Source organism: Pinus tabuliformis, chromosome 9 (genome assembly GCF_031772625.1).
Source record: "Pinus tabuliformis cultivar Carrire ecotype Pingquan chromosome 9, CPIR1, whole genome shotgun sequence".
In the NCBI taxonomy this organism is placed as follows: Eukaryota; Viridiplantae; Streptophyta; class Pinopsida; order Pinales; family Pinaceae; genus Pinus; species Pinus tabuliformis.
Window position 1 is genome coordinate 258977386 of NC_142307.1, and position 23507 is coordinate 259000892.

Sequence of the window (23507 nt, forward strand, 5' to 3'; positions counted from 1 at the left end):
CTCTTTGAATTCGCCCAGGGATGAGTAAGAGATCATGAATCTCCAAGTGGAACCAAGAACTATCAGAGAGAGGACACTAATAAAAAACCCAACAGCTAACTCACCCCCCTACAAACATCTATATATGGATCCCTCATCATAGAGATCCGGAGGGTGGAATCTTGTATTTTGTAAGGAAGTGTTGTTGGTTTCTTGGTGAAACATCATAGTGTTGGGTGATCTAAGCTTTTCATGAGGTTAAGAAGGGATTTCATGCTGGGAGGATGACGCTGGGTCAGAACAATTGGTTGTAATCCTCTTTTCTATTCTTTCTGTTAATGAAGCTATTCAAGTTTTCCTCCACATTCTTGTATGTTTGATGATATATGCATTTGTGTGGTCAATATATATCTAGTCCTATATTCTTTATGATTGTAGATCTATGTTCTTCGATAGTGTTATGCTGCTTTGACTCTACAGGTGCTCTCTGAAGCAAGGAAGAAAGTGGCAACGATCTGTCAGGAGGGAGAGGAGCCGAACAAGGAACCAAGCGCAAGACTGAGGTTGGTACCTTTGTTCCCTTCTTATCTACTTCTCATAAAGGGTTCCCTTCTTATCTACTTCTCATAAAGGAAAATGAAAGTAGTTTTAGTGTGTTTGTTTCTAAGATAGCTACATGTCTTAGTGGGACTAGCAACTCTGAGTGGACACTAGATTTCCTGATAACACACCCGAAGGGTTTTCCCTACCGGCCTAATATGTCAGGCCTAACCCCAAGGGTGTTGAGGAGATTTGACCCTGTGACCTTCCAATTGGTAAGGTGCTTAGCAATGAGAACTCAACCAACTTAGATATCCCTTAGAGCTTGCAAGAAGTAAATTATTAAAAACACTCCTCAAGATATATTAAATAATACCTCTAGGAACACTATTTAGAGTTAATTGTTGTCAAAGTTATCATACCTGAAATTAAATGAAATAGATGTGTACAATCAATCCTATTGCAAACTAAAATTAATTCTTGACAAGATGTATTCCCTCTTCATCAACACCTCTTTACTAACAAACAATTACAAATACATATAGAAATACAACACAAGGATTGTAACATCCACAAACATTACTATACAAATCTAGGCACACAAACCACTCAAATCATCCAAATGCGAACACAAAAACTATTCAAAGCATCCAACACAAACTAAATTAAATAAGAGAATGATAAGATCACACAAACCATCCAAATTCAGACACACAAATTATTCAAAACATCCAACACAAACTATATTTAGGTCATATTAGGCAAAGAAAACATAATGTAAAATCACGAGCTTTTTAACAAGGGCAAACACATAAAAGACAAAACATGATGTAAATCCATGATGGAGCTTTTTAACAACCTCCAAATTGAGAAAAAATCAAAACCAAAGCTCCTACAAGCTTTGTATACATATTTATGAACTCATAGGTCTCGATCCAAGTCCAACAAACATTGTATTGACAAGTCACTCCTTTAAATACTCAAACCAATAGATATAATAAACATGTAAATTTCAAAGCATGAGGTTTATCTCAAACATATACATACTAATAATAATCTGAAAATGTGACATGGATTCCCTTGAGTGGAAACAATCTAGATTCATCTACCTCTGGATCTATCATGTGTCCAAAGGGATCGAATCCCTGAGGGTGCAAACCTTTTCTCAAATTCTACACTCTAAAAAAAAATTACACCTTTAAAGATTTGATCCCTCTAGAAATATGATAGATCTAAGATTTAAATAGATAATTTAAAAATGTGGTTTCCCTTACTATTAAATATTATAACCATGGTCAAATTTGTGTGTTGATCATAACATGGTGTGATGCATTAAGATGGTTGGTCCTTGAAAAAGTGCAACCAAGAAAACACTTACCTATTCTTGTGAGCGTCAGCTTAAAAGCTTCAATTTACAAGCATTGAAACGAGACTGGTGCTTCAATGTTGTTTGAAAATTGAACACTGAGCTTTAATTTAAAGCAAGAATCCAGGGGAGACGCCTTTTCACCGCTCAAAATAGTGTTGAATACTGTTTCACCGTTCAATATTGTGCGTACAGTGTCTTTTGGCAGAGATGTGGCTCTTCACGTTCTCAAAGAATGATGTTCTGATTTTTTTCCACTGTTAAGCAACTAAAGTGAAGTTTCAGTTTCCTTGAGGTTTAGATATCAAAGCATAGACACAATTTTCCCGTGATCTGAGAATCTCATGAGTGCTCGTTGCAAAATCGCTTTCTTTCAAGATTCATTATTTGGATTTTGTAGACAATGATTTAAAGGCTTGAGAAGCCTGTAGATTATTTCCATCTATTCCTGACTTCATATTCAATGGTGTCTGTATCAAGTTATTAAAGATCCCAACCCCATCACATGGGTCCAAGGGAATTGTTGTATCCCATGATTAAGGATGGTAAGGAGCCCACATCGCGCATAAGCAACACACAAAAAGTGGGATAATTTGACTGTGTTGGTTCTTTATTTGTTTTTCAAGTTAAACGAAACTTAGGTTAGGGAGGAGTTTTAAGGTTGAGTAGAAAAATAATCTATCTACAAATGGGATGTGGTCACTATGATTTTGTGAGAGTTTGGTTCAATGGGGTAATTTGTTTGTTCATGGATGACTTTTTCTTTCCATACTTCTATAAAGTTTGAATATGAAATCTGCAGAAACTAAATTAATATAAATAAATTAATTTAGATACTTTATAGGTATATTACCTAGTTATTATGCCTTATATATAAATAGCTTACTAAAAATTTGTAAATTATTTTTTACTAGTTAAATTTTCAGAGGAGAAATCCCATCACATTAATAGGAAATTGTATGAACCTATTATGATACAACTTTTTTACAAATCAATACAATGTGCACCCTCTGAGTAGAAATCCCATCACATTAATAGGAAACATCTAAAAGGTTGTTAAATAGAGAATTTGTTGCCATAATTCTTAACCATGTTTCTTCTTCTATGGACGAAGAAAAGGGTTGTGTTACAAAAGGCTAGGGATACTTAAGAGTGTATGTGAATGTGTATAGATAAAAAAAATAGAGACAGTTTATAAAATATGGTTATTGTTATTAATAATGATTGAAAATAGGTTTAGATATTGGATTCAATTTTCTTTTCAATAATAGGTTGAGTTCAATATGTACAAGTCATCAATATTGTACGTGTAACGATCTTAACAAATTTATCCAAACATTAGCTAGAGGCCTTTTGCAATGCTTTGGAGAGGTTCAAAAATGCATAAATTATAAAGTGTATTTAAATATTTTTAGTTATAAAGAATCATGGACAAAAGGAGGAGAGATTAGATCTCTACACTCCACACTTTACTTAGGGCTCATGAAACAAACTTCCAAGCAATGACTAAGGAAAGGAACACGCTTTGCTTTAGGCATGTAATGTATACATTAGGTGAAGTTGTGGGTAAGGAAACATGGAGTGTATTGCTATGCATGTCACTATTTGCAAAGGCTAAAGTGTATGTAGTGATGTAACATATATGCATGTGACAATATGAGCAAGGTGGAGTAGAAGTTACGACATTGCATGTCACATAAAAGGATAAGGTAAAAGATTTGTGTAGAGATATAAGCACACAAAGCTATGGACCATGCAAACAAATGGAACAATGTGGAAGTGAATCCTACTAGCACACAATGCACTACTCACTTTGCATGTAGAGGTATCACAAGCTAGAGTGGAAACCCACCTCTACACAACACACACTACACTCCATAAGTCTTATGGAGCATAGGATAGACTACTTATTACAACAAAATTTTGTGTGATGAAGAAGAAAACATGTATTAAAGACCACTGTCCACACAACCATTCAACAAGAAAATAGAGGTTTATACATGACAAAATGGAAAAGGGTCTAACAATCCATTCTTGACACAACACAATGTCCATGGGAAATATATAGTAGCCTTCCAAAGGGAAAGAAAATGATGATAAGAATGTAATAGGACGTGATTGGAGATCGAAAAATGGAATGGGAGACCTTAGACAAGGTTTAGAAAGGTGAAGAAAAGATGGAAACCATTAGTTGGAAATAACTACATAAGTTGTTAGTCGGTCCCTTGGAATTCATAACAAAAGGTAACAAAGAGGGACAAGGTATAGAATTTCAAAACTCAATAACGATCATCTATAAGAACATAGTTCTAAAGATAGTGAGAGAGAGGACTTAAGCATAGACTCCATCTACATCGAGAGTACGAATGTCCATCAACTCTAGAAGTATATATAATGCTCTGAAAGAGAGAGCACAAGCCAAAGCACAAAACAAATGTTTATCAGATCAAAAGGTAAATGGAGCTAGTACAAATGGTTATAGATTCAAAGGTAGATGGATCTAATGCAAGAAAGAGGAGATTTTTCAAACAATAAGAACATGAAAGGAAGAACACAAGCTTTCTAAGGTAGAACAAAACTTGTCTCATAGTGCTAGCATATTACCTCTAGAAATGTGAAAGGAAAATAAAAACATTCAAATTAAGTGCAACTTCTTATTGAATAATGAAGAGTTCACAAAGAACATTATTTGCTCATTTTCCCCTTATTCTTTGAATAGTGAGTAGTTGACAAAGGCCATTATTTATTCATTTATCCTTTAGGCTCCAAGCTAATGTTTATGATATTATTATATTTATTGCTAGGATATTTAAACACTTAGGAGATAGTTAAGTTCAACATGGTCTAATGTGTCTATTAGGTAAAAGTGTGTTTCTTTAGTATGCATTAGTTACATTGTAATTTGACGTTCATGACATATTCTAGACATAGAGTGATCCAACAACTCATATTCTCTGCAATAATAATGACTATTGATCCATGGCATAACACCCCATGATCTTTATTTCAAGGGCAAGGAGGGTCATGGATGATAATTGGTTTTGAGAACTCTCTTATGCAAAATATTTTATTTTGCATTAATAAAATGCTTCAAGTGGTTGTGTTGAGCCATTGTGAAATATGAGTATTGCGATCTTTGATGTTGGTATTGAAAGTGTTCATTTTGTATAAAATATCTTATTTACCTAAACATTTATGAGTTGATTCATTTTGCACCTCTTAATATATTAATAAGTCATGTTAATATATTTAATTACCACTAGTTAATAAGAAATAAAAATAAACAAAACATATTTTTGTATTAGATAAGATATATTCATAGACTAGATAAATATTCATAAAAAGTTATGAATTTTAAAGTGTTAAATAATTTATTATTATATCTTTGTTTGTAAACTTTTGTTATTGGGCTGAAATAAAATTAGTAATTATAATTATTAATTAAAACATTTTGACTAGGTCAAATTACATAAAAATAAAATAAAATAAATAATTTTAGTTATCAATTATTAATAATTAAACTAGTCTACCTCCATCTTAATTCGGATAAAATTTCTTTCAACTCTAATCAAATCTCTTTCAACTCTAAAAGAGGTTTACACCTCAAGAGATTTGATCCCTCTGGGCCCTTCGTAAATCTGAAGTTAAGATAAATCTAGGCTAATATTATTATTATTATAATATTGTTATATTATTATTATTATATGTTTTGTTAATAATAAAAGAAATTAAAAAATTATAATTATTTTAACTATAACTTTTATTCCTCAAAGATTTTGATGAAAAGAAGTGACTTAGAAGGTCCAGAATCCCAAATTACAAAAATTTATTAAAAGCTACTTCACAACCAAAAAACAAATTTGTTAAATTGAGAAGTTCTAAAATGCAAATCTTAAAAGTGATTGGTTAACACCTCTTTCACTTTAATTTTACTCCAAGTTGTATTTGAGAAGTTCTAAGATGTAAATTTTAAAAGTGATGGGTTAACACTTCTTTCACTTTAATTTTACTCCAAACCCTATTTGAGTATGGTTTAAGGCTTTACATAAATTTTAATCCAAGCCTTATAAGTGTTTAATGCAACTACTATGATGACAAATACCTACTTGCAAGAATTAGTTCAATTAATCAAATTTTCATTTTCAAAATAACTTGTTAATAAAAATTCATAAACTCTATTTTTCCCCAAATAAAATAAAATAAAATAATTAATTAAAAATCAAATAAATAAATTAAAATTAAAAATAAAAATCCACCAAAACAAACTAAAAAACTGCCCTCATTGAGTTAAAAAAAATAAAAAAAATATCATTGCTTAAGAAAATGAAAAGCATTAGCGAATGCCCTGCCTAACGTGCGAACCCCTTTGAATTAAAACTCTATCATTGCTTAAGAAAATGAAAAACATTAGCGAATGCCCTGCCTAACGTGCGAACCCCTTTGAATTAAAAATCCAGATTTCCCCTCTTAAAAATTTCTGACACTGTCCAGACGGCTGGCGAATCTCATACCAACACTGTTCAGACGGATGACGAAGCTCATACCACGCTGGCCAATGGCCAATTAAACTCATCGCTTCCATATTACCCACAAACTGAGTCCCTATTTCTTGCGTTGGAAACTTAGCTTCGCAAGCTCTAGCCTGTACCCAAGAAAAAACAAAGATTCATCAGCAATGGATGATGCCCATGAACTCAATGGTGTTAAAAACCTAATGTCCAATGGAACGAACCATCTTCAAGTGCCGCATAAATATATTCTCCCGCAAAATGAACGCCCCCAATTGTCTGAGGTCTCTCACTCTGAGAGCATTCCAGTGGTGGATCTCCAGGACCTGGATGGCCCAAACAGATACAGGGTAGTGGAAGAAATCAGAGTTGCATGTGAGGAGGATGGCTTTTTCCAGGTATATGACCCTTCAAACCCACTCCTCATTGCCATGCTTTCCCTTGTTTTTTTGCCCTGGTTCATCTTCCTTTCACACCAGAGGGTATTTTACTGGGAATAACCTTGCCCTGGGCTTTCCCTTGTTGTTTTGCCCTGGTTCATCCTCCTTTCACACCAGAGGGTATTTTACTAGGAATAACCTTGCCCTGGACTCTTAGATTCTAGGATCTTTATTCAGCGGTTTCTAATCAGCGAAGTTTTTATGGTTATTTATATTTTCTGAGTTGCAGAATCTTTTGTCTCTGTTTGATCAGATTAGTCTATAATGTTGTGTGAATGGGTTATGTTATAGATGGTAGTACCTGGTTCAAGTTTAGTGATTGAACTATTAGTTTTGTGGCCACATATGTTGTGTTCCATATGATCTAGTACAGATAGTGAACCATGGCGTGCCAGAGACAGTTATGAAAAACATGATGGGAATCGCCAAAGAATTCTTCGAAATGCCTGTGGAGGACCGAGCATACCTCTACTCAGAGGACCCAACGCAGAGGGTTCGGCTTTCTACGAGCTTCAATGTTCGTAAAGAAAAATTCTACAACTGGAGGGATTATTTGATCCACCCATGTCTTCCTCTGGAGGAAGTGATGGGCTCTTGGCCTGTAAAACCTGCAGCCTACAGGTAATCGATCACAAATCATTGTGGGTTAATGCAGAAGCCCTCGAAATAACAAATAACTTTTGTTACCAATGTTTTTGTTTCAGAGAGATTGCAGGCAAGTATGCTGTGGAGGTGAGAACACTGGTTTTAAGGCTTTTGGCTGCCATTTCTGAAGCTCTAGGGCTCGACTCTGATTACTTGAATAGAATTTTCAGAAAACACAGCCAATTGATGTATATAGTGTATTATCCTCCATGCCCAAATCCAGATCTTACCATTGGTACACCAAGCCATTCAGATGTGCGTGGTATCACTGTTTTAATGCAGGGCGATGTGAGTGGCCTGCAAGTACTCAGAAATGGAAAGTGGGTCGCTGTAGAACCCATACCTAACGCTCTGGTCATCAATTTGGGAGATCAATTGCAGGTAATTAGCAAGGGCAGATCCAATATATTTTTAATAATGAGTTAACCATATGTTCCCTTAGAATTTGCCCAGTTTTTTATTATTCGCATTGCACAAATGGTTTCAGCAGTTTATACAATGTATGGATATGGTATGAATTTCATATACAATCAAATCGCTTAAAATGGAAACCTTCTATTGCTAGGCAATATAAATTCCATGCATCTGATATTATTTTCATTTAAATACTAGTTTCCACATATTTGAAAAATATCGTGAATCTAATCTTATGATTAATTTATTAAAAAAAAAATTATGATTATTTTTTTTATATATGGTGATAAAATTTATCATAATTTAGTTGTTAAATTATTATAATTATTTTTAATTGTTATTTTTTTAATGTTATTCAAAAAAATCAGACTATCTAAAATTACACTAAAAAAAATAAGGTTTCTCGCTTGACAAATAACTTTAGATCTTAAATTGTTCAACTATTTCTTTATTTCCAAAAAAATTAATTCTTAATCAAACAAAAACAATTTTTTAAAAACTCCTTATGATATTAAGATTATATAATTTATAAATCTTATATATACCATTTTATTAAAAAAAAAAAACCTTGCATCTGAACTCTTTAAAAAAAACTGAAATCTTAAGCATTATCTACTCTATTTAAAAACTTGTGAAAGAAAAGACTTTTCTCTCAAACGGGTTACTGGAATATGGATGTAAAAACTGAAGCTGAAGCTTTTTCCATTCAGGAATTCTCTCTCCCCGATACATAGCTTTTTTTCGTTGCAGAATCCCCAAGTATGTCTTTCCAGTTTTCGGTATTTTAGCATATAAGCATTTACCCTTTCTGGTGGTAGAAATGATCCTTTATGCATCTCTGGATCTTTCAGGTTTTGCTATAAACTATCTTTTTATCTTTGTGGTTGATTGCTTCTTTTGAAGCACATATCTTGCTGTCTATCAGCCTACTATGGGGTCTTTTTGGTCATCTGTTATTCTGGACTTGCTTTTTCTCTCCTTACTTTTTTGTTCGGGGTTCAGTTTTCGGTATTTTAGCATATAAGCATTTACACTCTGGATCTTTCAGGTTTTGCTATAAACTATCCTTTTATCTTTCTGGTTGATTGCTTCTTTTGAAGCACATATCTTGCTGTCTATCAGCCTACTATGGGGTCTTTTTGGTCATCTGTTATTCTGGACTTGCTTTTTCTCCCCTTACTTTTTTGTTCAGGGTTGGTTATATCTCTTTATCCTACTATATCCCAATATAATATGTATTTGTTTCTATATCTATTATATAATAGAATCGAGCTTTTTTCGTACTGAAAAAACTTGTGAATGAATGGAATTATTAATTATAATAGTTTGGCAGGTCGTGAGCAATGGGAGATTCAGGAGTGTGGAGCATCGAGCAGTAACTAATACGTCCGCTGCACGTATATCAATTCCTATGTTTTATGGCCCTTCAGAGGATGCCTTCATTGCTCCTGCTCCGTCTCTGGTTGATGAACAGCATCCCGCTCTGTACAGAGGATATAAGCTCGAAGAATTCTTGAGACTTTTCTGGAGTCAGGAATTAAAGAGCAAGACCGTCTTGGATCATTTCAAGATCGAATATCCAGAGAATAATGGTAAATGAATTTTGTTACGGGGATTGATCCAGGGGAGGCATCATTATTCTTCGTGTCAATTGTACCCTTTTTGCTGGAATGGCCCTACTGTGCTGCCCACACTTTGCCTCTTGACAAATATTCGGGAGCGAAGAAATTTCATTAACATCATCTGCCAAGAATGAGTTGAGAATCTCCATGGAGAATAGATGTGCCACATTGTAAATGTTTGTAATTCTACCAAAAACATATCTACCATTAATATTTTTCTTAGGCACTTTTATTACGGTACCCATATTTGAGGTATCATACTAAAGTAATTTTCTTTTCTCAGGCTTTAACCTGACTTCCAGGTAAAATTACTTCAGTGCAGGATATTAAATCCAAATTTTCGGATGTAGTTGTTTGTTTCATGATATAATTGTCCAGCTTCATCATAAAGTTATTTCATTCCTCATTAGAATTTTTTTATCAGATGAAATTGATATATAATTTTATAATTAAAAATAAGATTTATTAAAAAGTTATTTCTAGTTAGAATTAGAATTGTTTAGCAGAGGAAATTAATATATAATTAAAGATGGACCTGCAATCAAATATTTCCACACAAACAAAATATTATAATGCCATAAATTGCACCAAAGTGTTGAGCCATTTTTATTAATTTGAGCAAAATGGAGTACAAATAGATAAGAAGCCCAAGCGTTGGGTAAGATCCTCCCTAAACTCTGCGCTGGCCAGAAACTACCTGCTACTGTTGTTTTAGGTGAAATGCTGTTGCTGCTCTCTATATAGCTCCAAAATTTCTGAAATTTTAGCTAAGAGATTCCGATGCCAACTCCCACAAAACATAGAAGGCTCTCAACCAAAATCCAACTAGTCGTGTGAATTCCCCAATTCACTCTCTACATCCCACAAGAAATCCACTGCTGGAAAATCGCTGAAAACCACCAGCCAACAGTTGAGAAATTGCAAGAAAATGTACCTGGAAAATAAACAAACTCTTCAGCAAATAACGCAAAGTTATACTGGCTCCCCCAACTCCCACAAATTTCCTGTGTCTCCAGCTCGCAAGCCCCAAAAATGCTTGATTATACCCTGCAAATCTTCACCAATTCATGCCTGCAATCCACCACAAACCTCCAACAAAATAACCAAGGGAATGACCCTCAAAAACCTAGAACTTGATTTGCACGAGAGCTGCCTCTTCCAAGTTGTGTGAATTATTTCTTGCGCAGAGCGTACTAGAATTAGCTGAATATACCAGCAATGGGCTCTGGAATAACTTCTACATGATGAGAACTCTTCTAGAGTGGCACTCGAAGTCCCTTGAAGAAGAGTTGAGATTCTCGCCGGGAAATCTCTATCATAAGAAACGAGTTGACTTGGTTGAGCAACACAAACAAAGTATAATTCAAATCTAAAAATGGCAAAAAGTCCAAAAAATGGAGGCTTTCTCTCATAGTAATAATTTTTTCGTTTCATCCCTCCTTGTGGGCTCCACAATTTGACCTTTTCTCTCATTTTCTCCAAATCAAAATTCCAAGTTTGAATTCCCTCTTATAGTGGCCCCACATCCCACTATGTAAATAATTTTCCATTTTTGTGCTTTTCCTTTTACCAGCTTTTCCTAACTTTATGTCCAAAATTGTTCTCCACCTAGAACTGCAAAAAATACAAAATTCTCTTAGTTGATTTTTAATTAGAGGGAACATTAATGTCGGGTGTTAGTAATATTTTCTCTTTTTCCCACGAGTCATCTTGTTCCGGAAACTCCCTCCACCAAACTATAAACTCCTTGTTGATTATGCTCTAGAATTTCCTCTCTTTGGTCTCCAAGATGGCCTCAGGTAGCAAAATCAAGTGCCCCTCATCATCCATAAGAGGCAACTTTGTAGTTGTTGTGACTTGTTGTACTAAATCTTTTTTGGGCAAGAGATGTGGAATATGTTGTGGAACTTACTTCCATTTGGAAGCTCTAACTCATATGCTACCTCCCCAACTCGCCTGATTACCTTGTAAGGCCCATAAAAATGAGGTTTGAGTTTCTCTATTTGGTCATTCGTCTACGGGTGATAGCTAGTGCTACAAGTGAGCTCGGTCCCCACAAGTCGAAACATCTCCTGCCGGAAACCACCCATGAACCTATTGTCCCTGTCGTGAACAATGGTCTTAGGGAGACCATGTAGCCTAAACACCTCCCAAAAGAATAACTCGGCCACCTATGAAGCTAAATACCAAGTCGGAATGGCGAAGAAGTGGGTGAATTTGGTCATCCTGTGAACTACCACATAAATGCAATCTCGCCCCTGTATGGCTCGCAACTCTGTAATGAAGTCCATATAGAGACTCTCTCATTTCCTCTCAAGGATGAGGAGAGGTTGTAATAGGGCAGTCGAGTGTGTTTGTTCACTCTTATTCCTCTGAAAAGTATCACATTACCAAACATGCCTCAAAACATCCTCCTTGAGGCCCCTCTAGGTGAAACACTCTCTAATGGCCCTGTATCTCTTGAGGAACCCTTGATGCCTTGCCAAAGATGAGTCATGTGCAACCTGGATGATCTTCTCCCCCAATTGGGAGCCTAACCCCAAATAAATCATGTTCTTATAGTAGATCACCCCATTCATTACCGTGTACTAGTCATCCCCTACTATGTCATCAAGGATCTCACATGCATGTCGATCCTTAGAGTACTCAAACAATAACTATGCTCTCCAATCCAACTCGTGACATAAGCAAATGCCATTCCCACTCTGTTGATGCTAGGATGGAATGTTGAAGAGTTGTTGGGTTACATCCCACTGTCAACTGGAGCATGTAGTATCCCTCATATCTAAGGGTCTAGGTTGTACTACACCCCTGACTAAGAATATCACACCATCAACAAGGTACCAACTTATGATCTATCGCCAATCCAATCTGGATGCATAGCCACTTGGATTTGGGATAATTCCCCTATGTTTCACTATGCCCAAATCAAGTAAATATGCCTAATAATTCACCCATATTTATCTAATAAATATGGCCCTCTCTCAATAATGGCTAAAAGTGGGCAAGCTTTGCCGCAAGCCCTGTATGTATACTACTGGAGAGGGTTGCCACTTGAAAGTATTGCAATTTCACCAACTTCTTGTGCATATCTCTGTTCCTCATCAATGGCTGATCCAAAAGATGTATGTTCATCCTCTTCCATCATGGGCTCCACATGAGCCTCCAACTATCTCTCCTATAATGGCTCGTCATGCACACTATGCACATCCTCCTTCTCAATTAAATCATGCTCATCTATGTGCTATCCACATTGAATCATCATTGGGAGCTCATCTCTTTGAATGTTTCCTCCTCGATCTTCTTCTCTCATGGAGGCAAGTTGTTGTTCATCATACTCATCCAATAAACATGGATGGTTGTTGTAAACATCAACACATGGTTGCTACTAATCCCAAAGAGGTATCCTCGCAAGAATTAATGGAATCAACTATAAAAGAATAATCCTCATCAGAAGGGTTAGAAGGAATCTACTCTTGATCATGCAAGTTGGAGTGTTCCCAGGTGACTCTTGTTTAGCCATGGACCCCTCAACCCTTTCCTTAATTCGCTGACTTGAGTCCCTTTCTGTTTCTTATTTTTCTTCATTTTTTGCAGTCTCAGTTGCTTCTCTGTCCTCTTTAACTTCAAATTTGTGATTTGGTGTCCATGCTTCCTAACATTTGAAGCATATCTACTCTCTTCTCATTTGGATTTTTCTCTTTCATGGGTGTTTTGGAGGTTGCTTTCGCTTTGGCTCCTCATCATTCCTTCATCTGAGCCCTTCAAAAATTCTCCTCATCAGTTTTCTTTTGACGATAGGTTTAACGCAAAGGGTTGCAAACTGCCTCAATGACTCATCCATTCTGCATGATCTTTTGCAATTTCTCCTCTCCTCTGCAACAATATGTTAGCTGACAATAGTGACAAGGCTCTTTCGCATGCACAAACAAGGAAATATATATGTGAAAATATCTCATAGATTATGTCTCTCTCTCTCTCTCTCTCTCTCTCTCTCTATATATATATATATATATATGTATGTATGGCATTCTACCATCTCACCCTCACAATAACGCTACAACGATTACAATGCTTAATATATTAATGTGATGTTGTATCAAAGTTGCCTTCTAGCAATTTTTTCTTCTGTTTGTTATGATTAGCTCCAACAATTTAACACTTCTTTGATTTGGTTTCCTAGAAACGTCCACTTGATAATAGGTTTGGGCTAACTTGGCCCACTAAAATGTTGGTATGAACCTCAAATCCATTTTAGCCTCTGCTCATCCATACAAAGCACTAAATAGATATAGCATAAGATTGCCACAACACTATAAAAACTACATTTCTATCCAACACATCATCATCTTTAGGTTGCAATCAATATATTACTCCAACAAACATTCATGGATATACTCTGATCACACCCACCCTTATGCAAGAAAACTTAATTCCAATAAGATACCAACACCTTAAATGCACATACACCAATAGTATAAGAAACAAAATAAATTCAATACAACAAGAGACCAGTCGTCCTGTGATCAAATTTCTTACAAGTGATAATGACTAGCTCATTATATATGAACTGTCAATAAAAATCGGTCTGGTACTACTAGAATCGTTGTTGGCCTACAATGTTGGACTTCAATCATAGCTTAGTGCATCCCCAAAAATAATAAAATTGGCCTCATAATGATTTGGCACCCTTTTTTTAATGGTTGTGACTCAAATATTGTTGCATTATGTGCACAAATGACACCCCTCCAGGTCAGCAGTTGTAGCCAATGAGTAGGAAAAATAAACTCTGCATATAACAAACTAAACCTCCCAAATTAAGAAGCATGGTTTCTCAATTAAGTAAGTTGATCTCCAGATAAATAAGAACTCTGTTTCCATAGAAATAAATAAAGTCAAACCCTTGGGAATGGACAAATAAAGCAATAATTTCCCCTTTTTCTAAATGAATTTGGCTTGAATAGATTTCTTCCTCTGGAAATATTGATAAAGCTCTTGATAGAAATAGCTACAATGATGGCCATAAAAGATCTCATCCAAAATCTAACTAGTCCAACAGGCCCTAAAAAGTGTGAATTCCCCAGTCCACTGGGTTTGCATCCCACAAGAGATCCACTGCTATAAAATCGCTAAAAACCACCTACCAATACCTAAGAAATTGCAAGCAAATGTCCCTAGAAAATAGGAAAACTCTCCAACAAAGAACCCAAGCTTATATTCGCTCCCCCAACTCCCACAAATTTCCTATCTCTCCAGCTTTGTGTAGGCCCCAAAAATGCTTGATTACACCTTGAAATTACTCACCAATTTAGGCTTGAAATCCACCACAAAGCTCTAGCAAAATAACCAAGGGAATGACCCTCAAAAACTCAGAACCTAATTGGCACGGGAACTACCTCTCCTAGGTAATGAGAATTGTTTCTTGCGCCAAGTGTGATCCCAAAATTAGTTTAATATACCAGCAATTGTCTCTAGAACAACTTCTACATGATGAAGTAGAACTCTCCTAAAGTGGCACTTGAAGTCCCATGAAGAAGAGGTGAGATTTATGCCCAGAAACCTCTATGCTAAGAAGCACAAGTTGATTCCGCTGAGTAGGATAAGAAAACTATAATTTAGATCTGAAAATGGCAAAAGTCCAAAAAATGGAGGCTTCCTCTCTTATTTATAATTTTTTCTTTTCCTCTCTCCTTAGGGGCTCCACAATTCGACCCCTTCTCTCCTTCTTCCCTCCAAATTGAAATTCTCCAAGGGAATTTGAATTTCATCTTGATGTGGCTCCCACGTCCCCCTATGTAAATAATTTCCCTTTTTGTGCTAATGTTTGGAGAGTCCCTTCATAAAATTTAATTTAATTTCCTTTTACCCACGTGTCCTAAGTTTATGTCCAAAATTGTTCTCCACACTGAACTACAAAAATTGCAAAATTCTCTTAGCTCATTTTCAATTAGAAGGAGCGTTACATATTATAGTTTTTGCAACCTCTAGGGCTATAATTTAATCAAGATTGTAGTTTCCTTAACTACTTTTGGCTCTGCTCTATCCATTTTATCACTTTATGGTTTCAAAGGTTGAATGTGATCCCCACCCAAATCTGGATTGCATTTGTTGCTTCCCATGATTCAATACGATGGATTGCATGCCTTGACCAACTCGGAAGGTATGCTATAGGTAAAATTTGTTAAATTGCATATGATTAATTTAGATTTAATAATAAATTAAATGAAGTGTTAAGTTTAAAATTAATTTAATTTATTGATGATTTATTATAACATGTTATTATTGCTTTTATGTTAATTAATTATAAATTAAGGCAAGATTATTAGTTAATAATAAATATACATAAAATAAAGAAAAAGTTATATATATATATATTTAAGAAAAACGTTGACTTGGAAGATTTTATTAACGGTGGTCTTCAACTCATCCAATGACGAGGTTTCTAACATCTTAATATTTTTATGCGAGGACTCACCCCCATCAAAATATTAGATAGTTTTCCCATGCCATGGATTATTTGGAGATTTTCTTTTCTTTGGCCAAGCTTCCTTAAACAAAGTTCTGTCAACACTTTTAAGTAAATTGGTACATCTTTAATAGCTTGGAAAAAGGCGATATTGACACACACATTCTTAGGCTCGCCTAAGAAATCAAATTCTAGTTGATTCCACAGGTTTTTCTTGACTTACCTTTCAAGGTAAGATGGTTCTTGAAGTTAAGGGTTTACGTGCTCAGTTCTTAAAGGTTCAAGAGAAAACTCTTGCATGGCGCTTCCTCATCAAGAACTTCAATATGCATGGGAGGATGCTCTTTAATTAGTATCTTCTCTGATCTAAGATGGGTATCATGGAAATCAAAGGAAGATATGGAGTAGGTTGGGTAAGTCAAAACCCCTGTAGCTTGTTTTGTTTGAAATGGCCCACCATTGTTAGGATTAGATATCTACCATTAATTTTTTCTTAGGCACTTTTACTACGGCCTAGCTTGAAATGTGCTAGCTTGTAAATGTTTGTAATTCTACCAAAAACATATCTACCATTAATTTTTTGCTTAGGCACTTTTACTACTACCCCCATATTTGAGATATCATACTAAAGTAATTTTCTTTTGTTAAACTTTAACCTGACTTCCAGGAAAAGTTACTTCAGTGCATGATATTAAATCCAAGTTTTCTGATGTAGTCGTTTTGTTGCATGATATAATTGTCTAGCTTCATCATAAAGTTATTTCATTTCTCATTAGATTTTTTTTTATCAGAGGAAATTGATATAGAATTTTATAATTCATAATACGATTTATTAAAAAGTTATTTCTCATTAGAATTGTTAGCTGAGGAAATTAATATATAGTTTTATAATTAATAATAAGATTTATTAAAAAATTATTTTGTTATAAAATGATTATATATATATATATATATATTTAGACACACACACACACACATATATAATTTCTTCTTATTCTGTAATATTCCTAATAGAAATATTAAGTGATAACAAAAGTAAAATATAGACATGTAACCAAATATTTCCACACAAACAAAATATTAGAATACCACAAATTGCATCAAAATGTTGAGCCAATTTTATTAATTTGAGCAAATTGGAGTACAAATAGATAGGAAGCCCAAGTGTTGTGTAAGATCCTCCCTAAACTCTGCACTGGCCCAGAAATTTTCTGCTATTGTTGTTGTAGGTGAAATGTTGTTTCTGCCCTCCCTAAACTCTGCTCTGGCCCAAAAATCTCCTACTATTACTGTTGTAGGTGAAATGTTGTTTCTGCCCTCTATATAGCTCCAAAATTTATGAAATTTTAGCTAGGGGATCCCGAGGCCAACTCCCACAAACCTTAGAAGGCTCTCAACCAAAATCCAACTAGTCGTGTGAATTCCCCAGTCCACTCGGTCTGCGTCGCACAAGAAATCCATTGCTGGAAAATAGTTGAAAACTAATGGCCAACAGTTGAGAAATTGCAAGAAAATGTCTCTGGATAATAAACAAACTCTCCAGAAAATAACCCAAGCTTATACTGGCTCCCCAAACTCCCATGAATTTCCTGTCTCTCCAGCTCTGTGCAAGCCCCAGAAATGCTTGATTATGTCTTGCAAATCCTCACCAATTCATGCCTGCAATCCACTAAAAATCTCCAACAAAATAACCAAAGGAATGGCCCTCAAAGACACAGAACTTGATCTGCACGGGAGCTGCCTCTTCCAAGTAGTGTGAATTATTTCCTGCGTCGAGCGTAATCCCAAAATTAATTAAATATACCATCAATTGGCTCTGGAACAACTTCTACACGATGAAGTGGAAATCTTCTAAAGTGGCACTCGAAGTCCCATGAAGAAGAGGTGAGATTCCCGCCCGGAAACATCTATGCTAAGCAACACAAGTTGACTTGGTCGAGCAGCACAAACAAACTACAATTCAAATCTAAAAATGGAAAAAAGTCAAAAAAATGGAGGCTTTCTCTCTTAGTTATAATTTTTGCCTTTCCTCTCTCCTTGTGGGCTCCACAATTTGACCCCTTCTCTCCTTCCCTCCAAATCAAAATTCTCCAAGGGAGTTTGAATTCCCTCTTGGAGTGCTCCCCACGTCCCACTATGTAAATAATTTTCCATTTTTGTGCTTTTCCTTTTACCCACTTTTCCTAAGTTTATGTCCAAAATTGTTCTCCACCTAGAACTGCAAAAGTTGCAGAATTCTCTTAATTGATTTTTAATTAGAGGTAACATTACAATCCTCCCCTTCTTCCCACGTTTCATTGATGCAGGAACATCTAGACTTAGCCAACAATGTGATGGTTTGTTCACATGTTGTGGCTAAGTGAGTGAATTTCATTGAACCGAGTAGTCAAAAGTCGGTTTTAGTAGAGAGGGTTGGATCTTTCGAAAATGATCTTTACTTCATTATTGTGATAATTAGAAAAATGTCTTATTTTAGACTAAGGGATAAGTTGTTAGCATAGGTGTGTAATCGAGCTTAAGAATAGAGATTTGATTGTTAGATTGATTAAAATAGAGATTGAGTGGTTAGTGCAGTTAGAATAGGATTTGACTCATAAAAAGAAGAAAATGTAGTGGAAAGGGATTAGCTGAGATGATTGAGAATGGAGTGAGAGGTGAGAGTTTGAGTGTTAGATAGGGTTTTAAGATTGAGACAGAGGTCAAGTAAGTTGCTGTAATTGAACCCGGAGGGCCAAGACTCTGTAAATTTTATTATATTGAAGAAATTGGTTTAGTGTGCATCTGTGTATTAATCCTGGTGTAGACTCTTGTTTACTTCTGTGTATCCACATTCTGAACGTAACCGGGTATTTTATCTGTTTTCACACTTTAATTATAAATCTCAGTGTTTATGTATTTTTAACTAAATCACGGTCATTTAGTGTTAAGGGGTAATCTTGGAATTAAGCATTAAAACATTTTTAAGCGCCTTATTTAAGTTTGATTTAATACACGTGGTTGTATTGGAAAAATGGGTTTTATCAGCAAAGGTGATTATCGGGCGAAGAAAAAGTTGTAAGTGGTAAATTGAGGTGGTCACCCAATTCCATTAACTAAGTGACATGTAGCACTCGAGTGGAGAGAGAAAACCACTTTATCGGGTGGGTAATCCTCGTGTAAGTGGCTCACCCGATATCGCTATTAACCGTTGGATTAGGTGTGCTTTGATCAATGGTGGAGGATCAATGGATTGTTTTATTGATCGAGGTGAGTGTTGACCGTTAGACCTGGAGAGAGGAGATCAACAATATAGAGTGATCACCAAACTGTTTTGTTGATCGAGGTGAGTGATGACCGTTAGATCTGGAGAGAGGAGATCAACGACGTAGAGTGAAGCGCCTGTTTAAAAAGGGAAATTCAATGTGGGATTGACGTGTTTAGAAGTAAAGCAGGACCCTCAGTATAAATTAAGCCACGTACAGAATCCGCTTGAATGCATCTGATTGGTTATAAAGTAACCAATAGTCTGTTTTAAGACTACCACCTTGTTTTCATCAGCCTCCTGCGTCATTTTGGTATCAAAGCACAAAGATTGAGTTTGACTGCAGTAAACATGTTGTTGAGGAGAGGAGTTGGCATAGGTCGAGGAAGACCTGAAGCAAATGCAGTTCTGCTGGAAGAGATCTGGAGTCTATGTACAAGGATGGACACAATGGAGATTGCTTAGAGGAGAACACCTGATGAAGGAGTTGACAATGCTGCAGAAGAATTTTATGAGGAAAAAGAAGAAGAGAAAAATGAAACTACCAAAGTTATCAAGATGTTGGCTAAAGTAGGTGGAAAACCAAAGGTGGAAATTATTGTGTATGAAGGAAGTTTCAATGCAGAAGAGCTAATGGATTTGATCAGTTCATTGGAAAAATACTTTGACTATGAGGAGGTTGATGAAAAAAAGAAGGTGAAATTTGCAGTTACCAGATTGAAGGGTCATGCAGCTATTTGGTGGGATGAACTACAAACATCCAGAACAAGAAAAGGAAAGTCCAAGATCAAGCAATGGGACAAAATGGTGAGTAAAATGAAAGCTAAATTTATGCCAAAATATTATCAGTTAAATCTTTTCAAACAGTTACAAAATTTAAGGCAAAAAGGAATGTCTGTTAAAGAATATATATAAGAGTTTTATAGATTGAGTATTAGAGTAGGACATGTAGAGGATGACATGGAGAAGGTAGCCAGATATATCAATGATTTAAGATTACATACAGGATAAGATTAGCTTGCTGAGTCTGAAGACCATTGAAGATTCCTATCAAGCAGGTTTGAAGGCAGAAGAGAAGATGTTGAGAAAACAAAATCAAAGGAATAGAGGGAAAAGTTCAGTAAGAGGTAGAGGAACTAGCAGACCAAGGGTTCAGCAACATCAAAATGAAGCAGGAAGTTCTAGTAGTAGACCACCACAGAGGGGAGATTTTAATAGAGGAAGATTTTCACCCAGAGGAAGAGGTTGAGGAAGAGATATTTAGAGCTACACATGTAGAGAATGGGGTCATGGATCATGGGATTTTCCTCATAATAGAACAACAAGTCAGAGGAATGTGAATGTGGCTGAGGCGAAGGAAGAAAAACCTCAAATTACAGACAAGGAAGAATCCCCTGAAGTAGGATAATCCCTATTGTTGAAAAGGGCATTGCTTAAGGCAGAGAAAGAGACTGGAGAACCAGCTCAAAGGAAGAGTTTATTCATAATTACATGCAAATCCAATGGTAAATGTGTGTGTATATGTGTTTTATGTGTTATGCTCTCGCATTGTTTATTTTCTGTGTTTTAGGATTTGTATGCAGGTAATTTTTGTAGGCGGTTAAAACCTACATTTTGGTATCAGAGCTTCCTCTTTGTCTGATCTCTTTTATTTTCCATGCCCAAAATATAGTTTGCAGCACCAAGATCTTTCATGTCGAATTTTGAGGACAAATGGGTCTTTAAATCCTGGATAATTTCTTTGTCATTTCCAACCAAAAACATATCATCCACATACATGACCAGATAAATAACACGGTCACCAATTAATTTAAAATACACACAATGATCTGATTTGCTTCTGGTGAAGCCAAGTCCCCATATAAATGTATCAAATTTCTGGTACCACATCCTTGGTGACTGTTTTAACCCATACAAAGGCTTCTTTAACTTGCATACCAGTTCTTTCTTACCCTTCAACACAAAGCCTTTAGATTGCTTCATGTAGATCTCCTCTTCCAGATCCTCATGAAGAAATGTCGTCTTCACATCCATCTATTCTACCTCAAAATCAAAAGCAGCGACAACAAATAAAAGTAATCTAATAGAAGTTACCTTGGCAACAGGAGAAAAAATATCACCAAAATCAATTCCCGGCACCTGGGAATAACCTTTTGCTACCAACCGAGCTTTGCATTTCTCCACCTTTCCTTTTGCATTTATCTTCTTCTTGAACACCCATTTGCTGCCAATGGGTTTCCTTCTAGCCGGCAACTCCACCAAATCCCAAGCCTCATTTTTGTGCAAAGATGCCATTTCATCAACCATGGCCTCTTTCTAGACTTTTCCATCCTCTGAATCTACTGCTTCCTTCACAGTTCTGGGATCATCATCAATAATATATAAAGCAAAATTTGAATAGAAAGTAGAAGGGCTATACCTTTCTGACTACCTTCTTTCTCGAACTGATCTTCTCACACCGGAGTTTGTGGCTCTTCATCTTCTGATTCCTCCTCTGCTGTAGAGTATGATTCTTCCTCCTTTAGATCAAACTCTATCTTCTCAGGTTCCTTTGGTTGGACTTCATGATTAATAACATCTTTCGTCTCTCTGAACACCACATCTCGATTGTACACAACTTTCCTTGTTACTGGGTTCTAAAGCTGATAACCCTTTAAACCATCCTTATACCCAATAAAGATGCACTTTTCAGATTAACTATCCCACTTGGTTCATTTCTCCTTTGGAACATGTACATATGCATCACATCCAAATACCCTCAGATGTGAAAGAGAGGCTTTCTTACCAATCCATAACTCTTGTGGAGTCTTATCCTCCAATGCTGATGAAGGTGATCTGTTGACCAGGTAACATGTTGTCTCCACCGCCTCTACCCAGAATTCTTGTCCTAACCCGGCACCACTGAGAATGCTTCTTGCCCTTTCCATCAATGTCTTTTTCATTCTTTCTGAAACTCCACTTTGCTGAGGTGTATATGGAGTAGTATTCTGTCGTGCTATACCACAGTTCTTACAAAATTCTTCAAATTCCCCACTGCAAAACTCTCCACCGTTATCTGTCCTCAACACCTTTATCTTCTTCTCTGTCTGGTTTTCCACCAGAGCCTTAAATTCTTTAAACCTGTCAAAGACTTCAGATTTCTTCTTAAGGAAATATATCCATGTATTCCTTGAGAAGTCATCTATAAATGATACATAGTACACAAACTTACCCAGTGATGGAACCTTTACAGGTCCAAACACATCACTGTGCACAAGCTCTAATATCTGTTTCGCCCTCTTACCACCAGAGGGGAAACTCCCACAATTTTGCTTCCCACATACACAATTTTTACAGAAATCAAAATCCAGAGAGCTATTATTCATACTTTCTACCATACCTTTACCATGAAGTATTCAAAGGTATTTCTCTCCAATATGTCCAAGCCTTTGATGCCACAACATGGTCTTCTCTCCAGAGACCACTAGATTTTCTGCTCCACTTTCACGAACCACAGAACTGTTGCACCCATCAACAACAATGCTATGTTGCAACTTGTACAAAGTTCCAATCCAAACTCCCCGCATCAATACTAGTGCTCCCCAAACCATCTTGTAGGTATCATTCTCAAACACTGTTTTTACACCTGCATCATCTAGCTTGCTTATGGAAATCAGATTTCTAGCAAATGCAGAAATATGTAGGACACTTGAAAGTGTTCTAACCCTTCCACCTTGCAACTTTAACTTTACTTTTCCGCAACCAACGATTATAGCCTTCCTATCATCCCATAAGAAGACATCACCACCATCGTATTTCTCATACTCGTAGAACCACTCTCTATGGGGAGTGAAGCGAAAGGATACACCTAAGTCAATCAATCATGCCTCATGATCTACATGTGTACTTGAAGAATCCAAGTACACATCCCCACCTTCATCTGAGGTGGTTTTCGCCTTTGCAGAAGAAGCATAATCAGATCCCTTTCCTTTGTCAGGAGCTTTAGATTTACAGTCCCTTTTGCAGTGCCCTTCCTTTCCGCATTTCAGCACACCACCTTATTAGGTTTTCCCGGAGATTTAGATCTCCCTCTAGATTTAGATCTCCCACTCGATGACTTATTTTTGTTTCTGTTCTGGGACCGTCCTCGTACAGACAAGGCATCACCATTCTGGCTCTCCATATTTTTCCGTCTCATCTCCTCCATCAGCAAGGATGAGATTATTTCAGCAAACTGCAAGGCAGTTTCATTGCTACCTATTGCAATAACCAGACTATCCTACGAATCTAGTAGAGAACACAACAAA

The 23507-nt window shown here is 36.1% G+C and overlaps 1 protein-coding gene across 1 annotated transcript; it reads left to right on the top strand.

Moving 5' to 3' along the window:
- Positions 1-6316: 6316 nt before the first annotated feature.
- LOC149148164 (protein DMR6-LIKE OXYGENASE 1-like) lies at positions 6317-9857 on the top strand. Its single transcript, XM_089440432.1, has 4 exons — positions 6317-6791; positions 7207-7454; positions 7538-7859; positions 9226-9857. Exons 1-4 carry the CDS (start codon positions 6561-6563, stop codon positions 9490-9492), a joined length of 1068 nt encoding a protein of 355 aa, XP_089296558.1. The 5' UTR covers positions 6317-6560; the 3' UTR covers positions 9493-9857.
- Positions 9858-23507: the final 13650 nt, after the last annotated feature.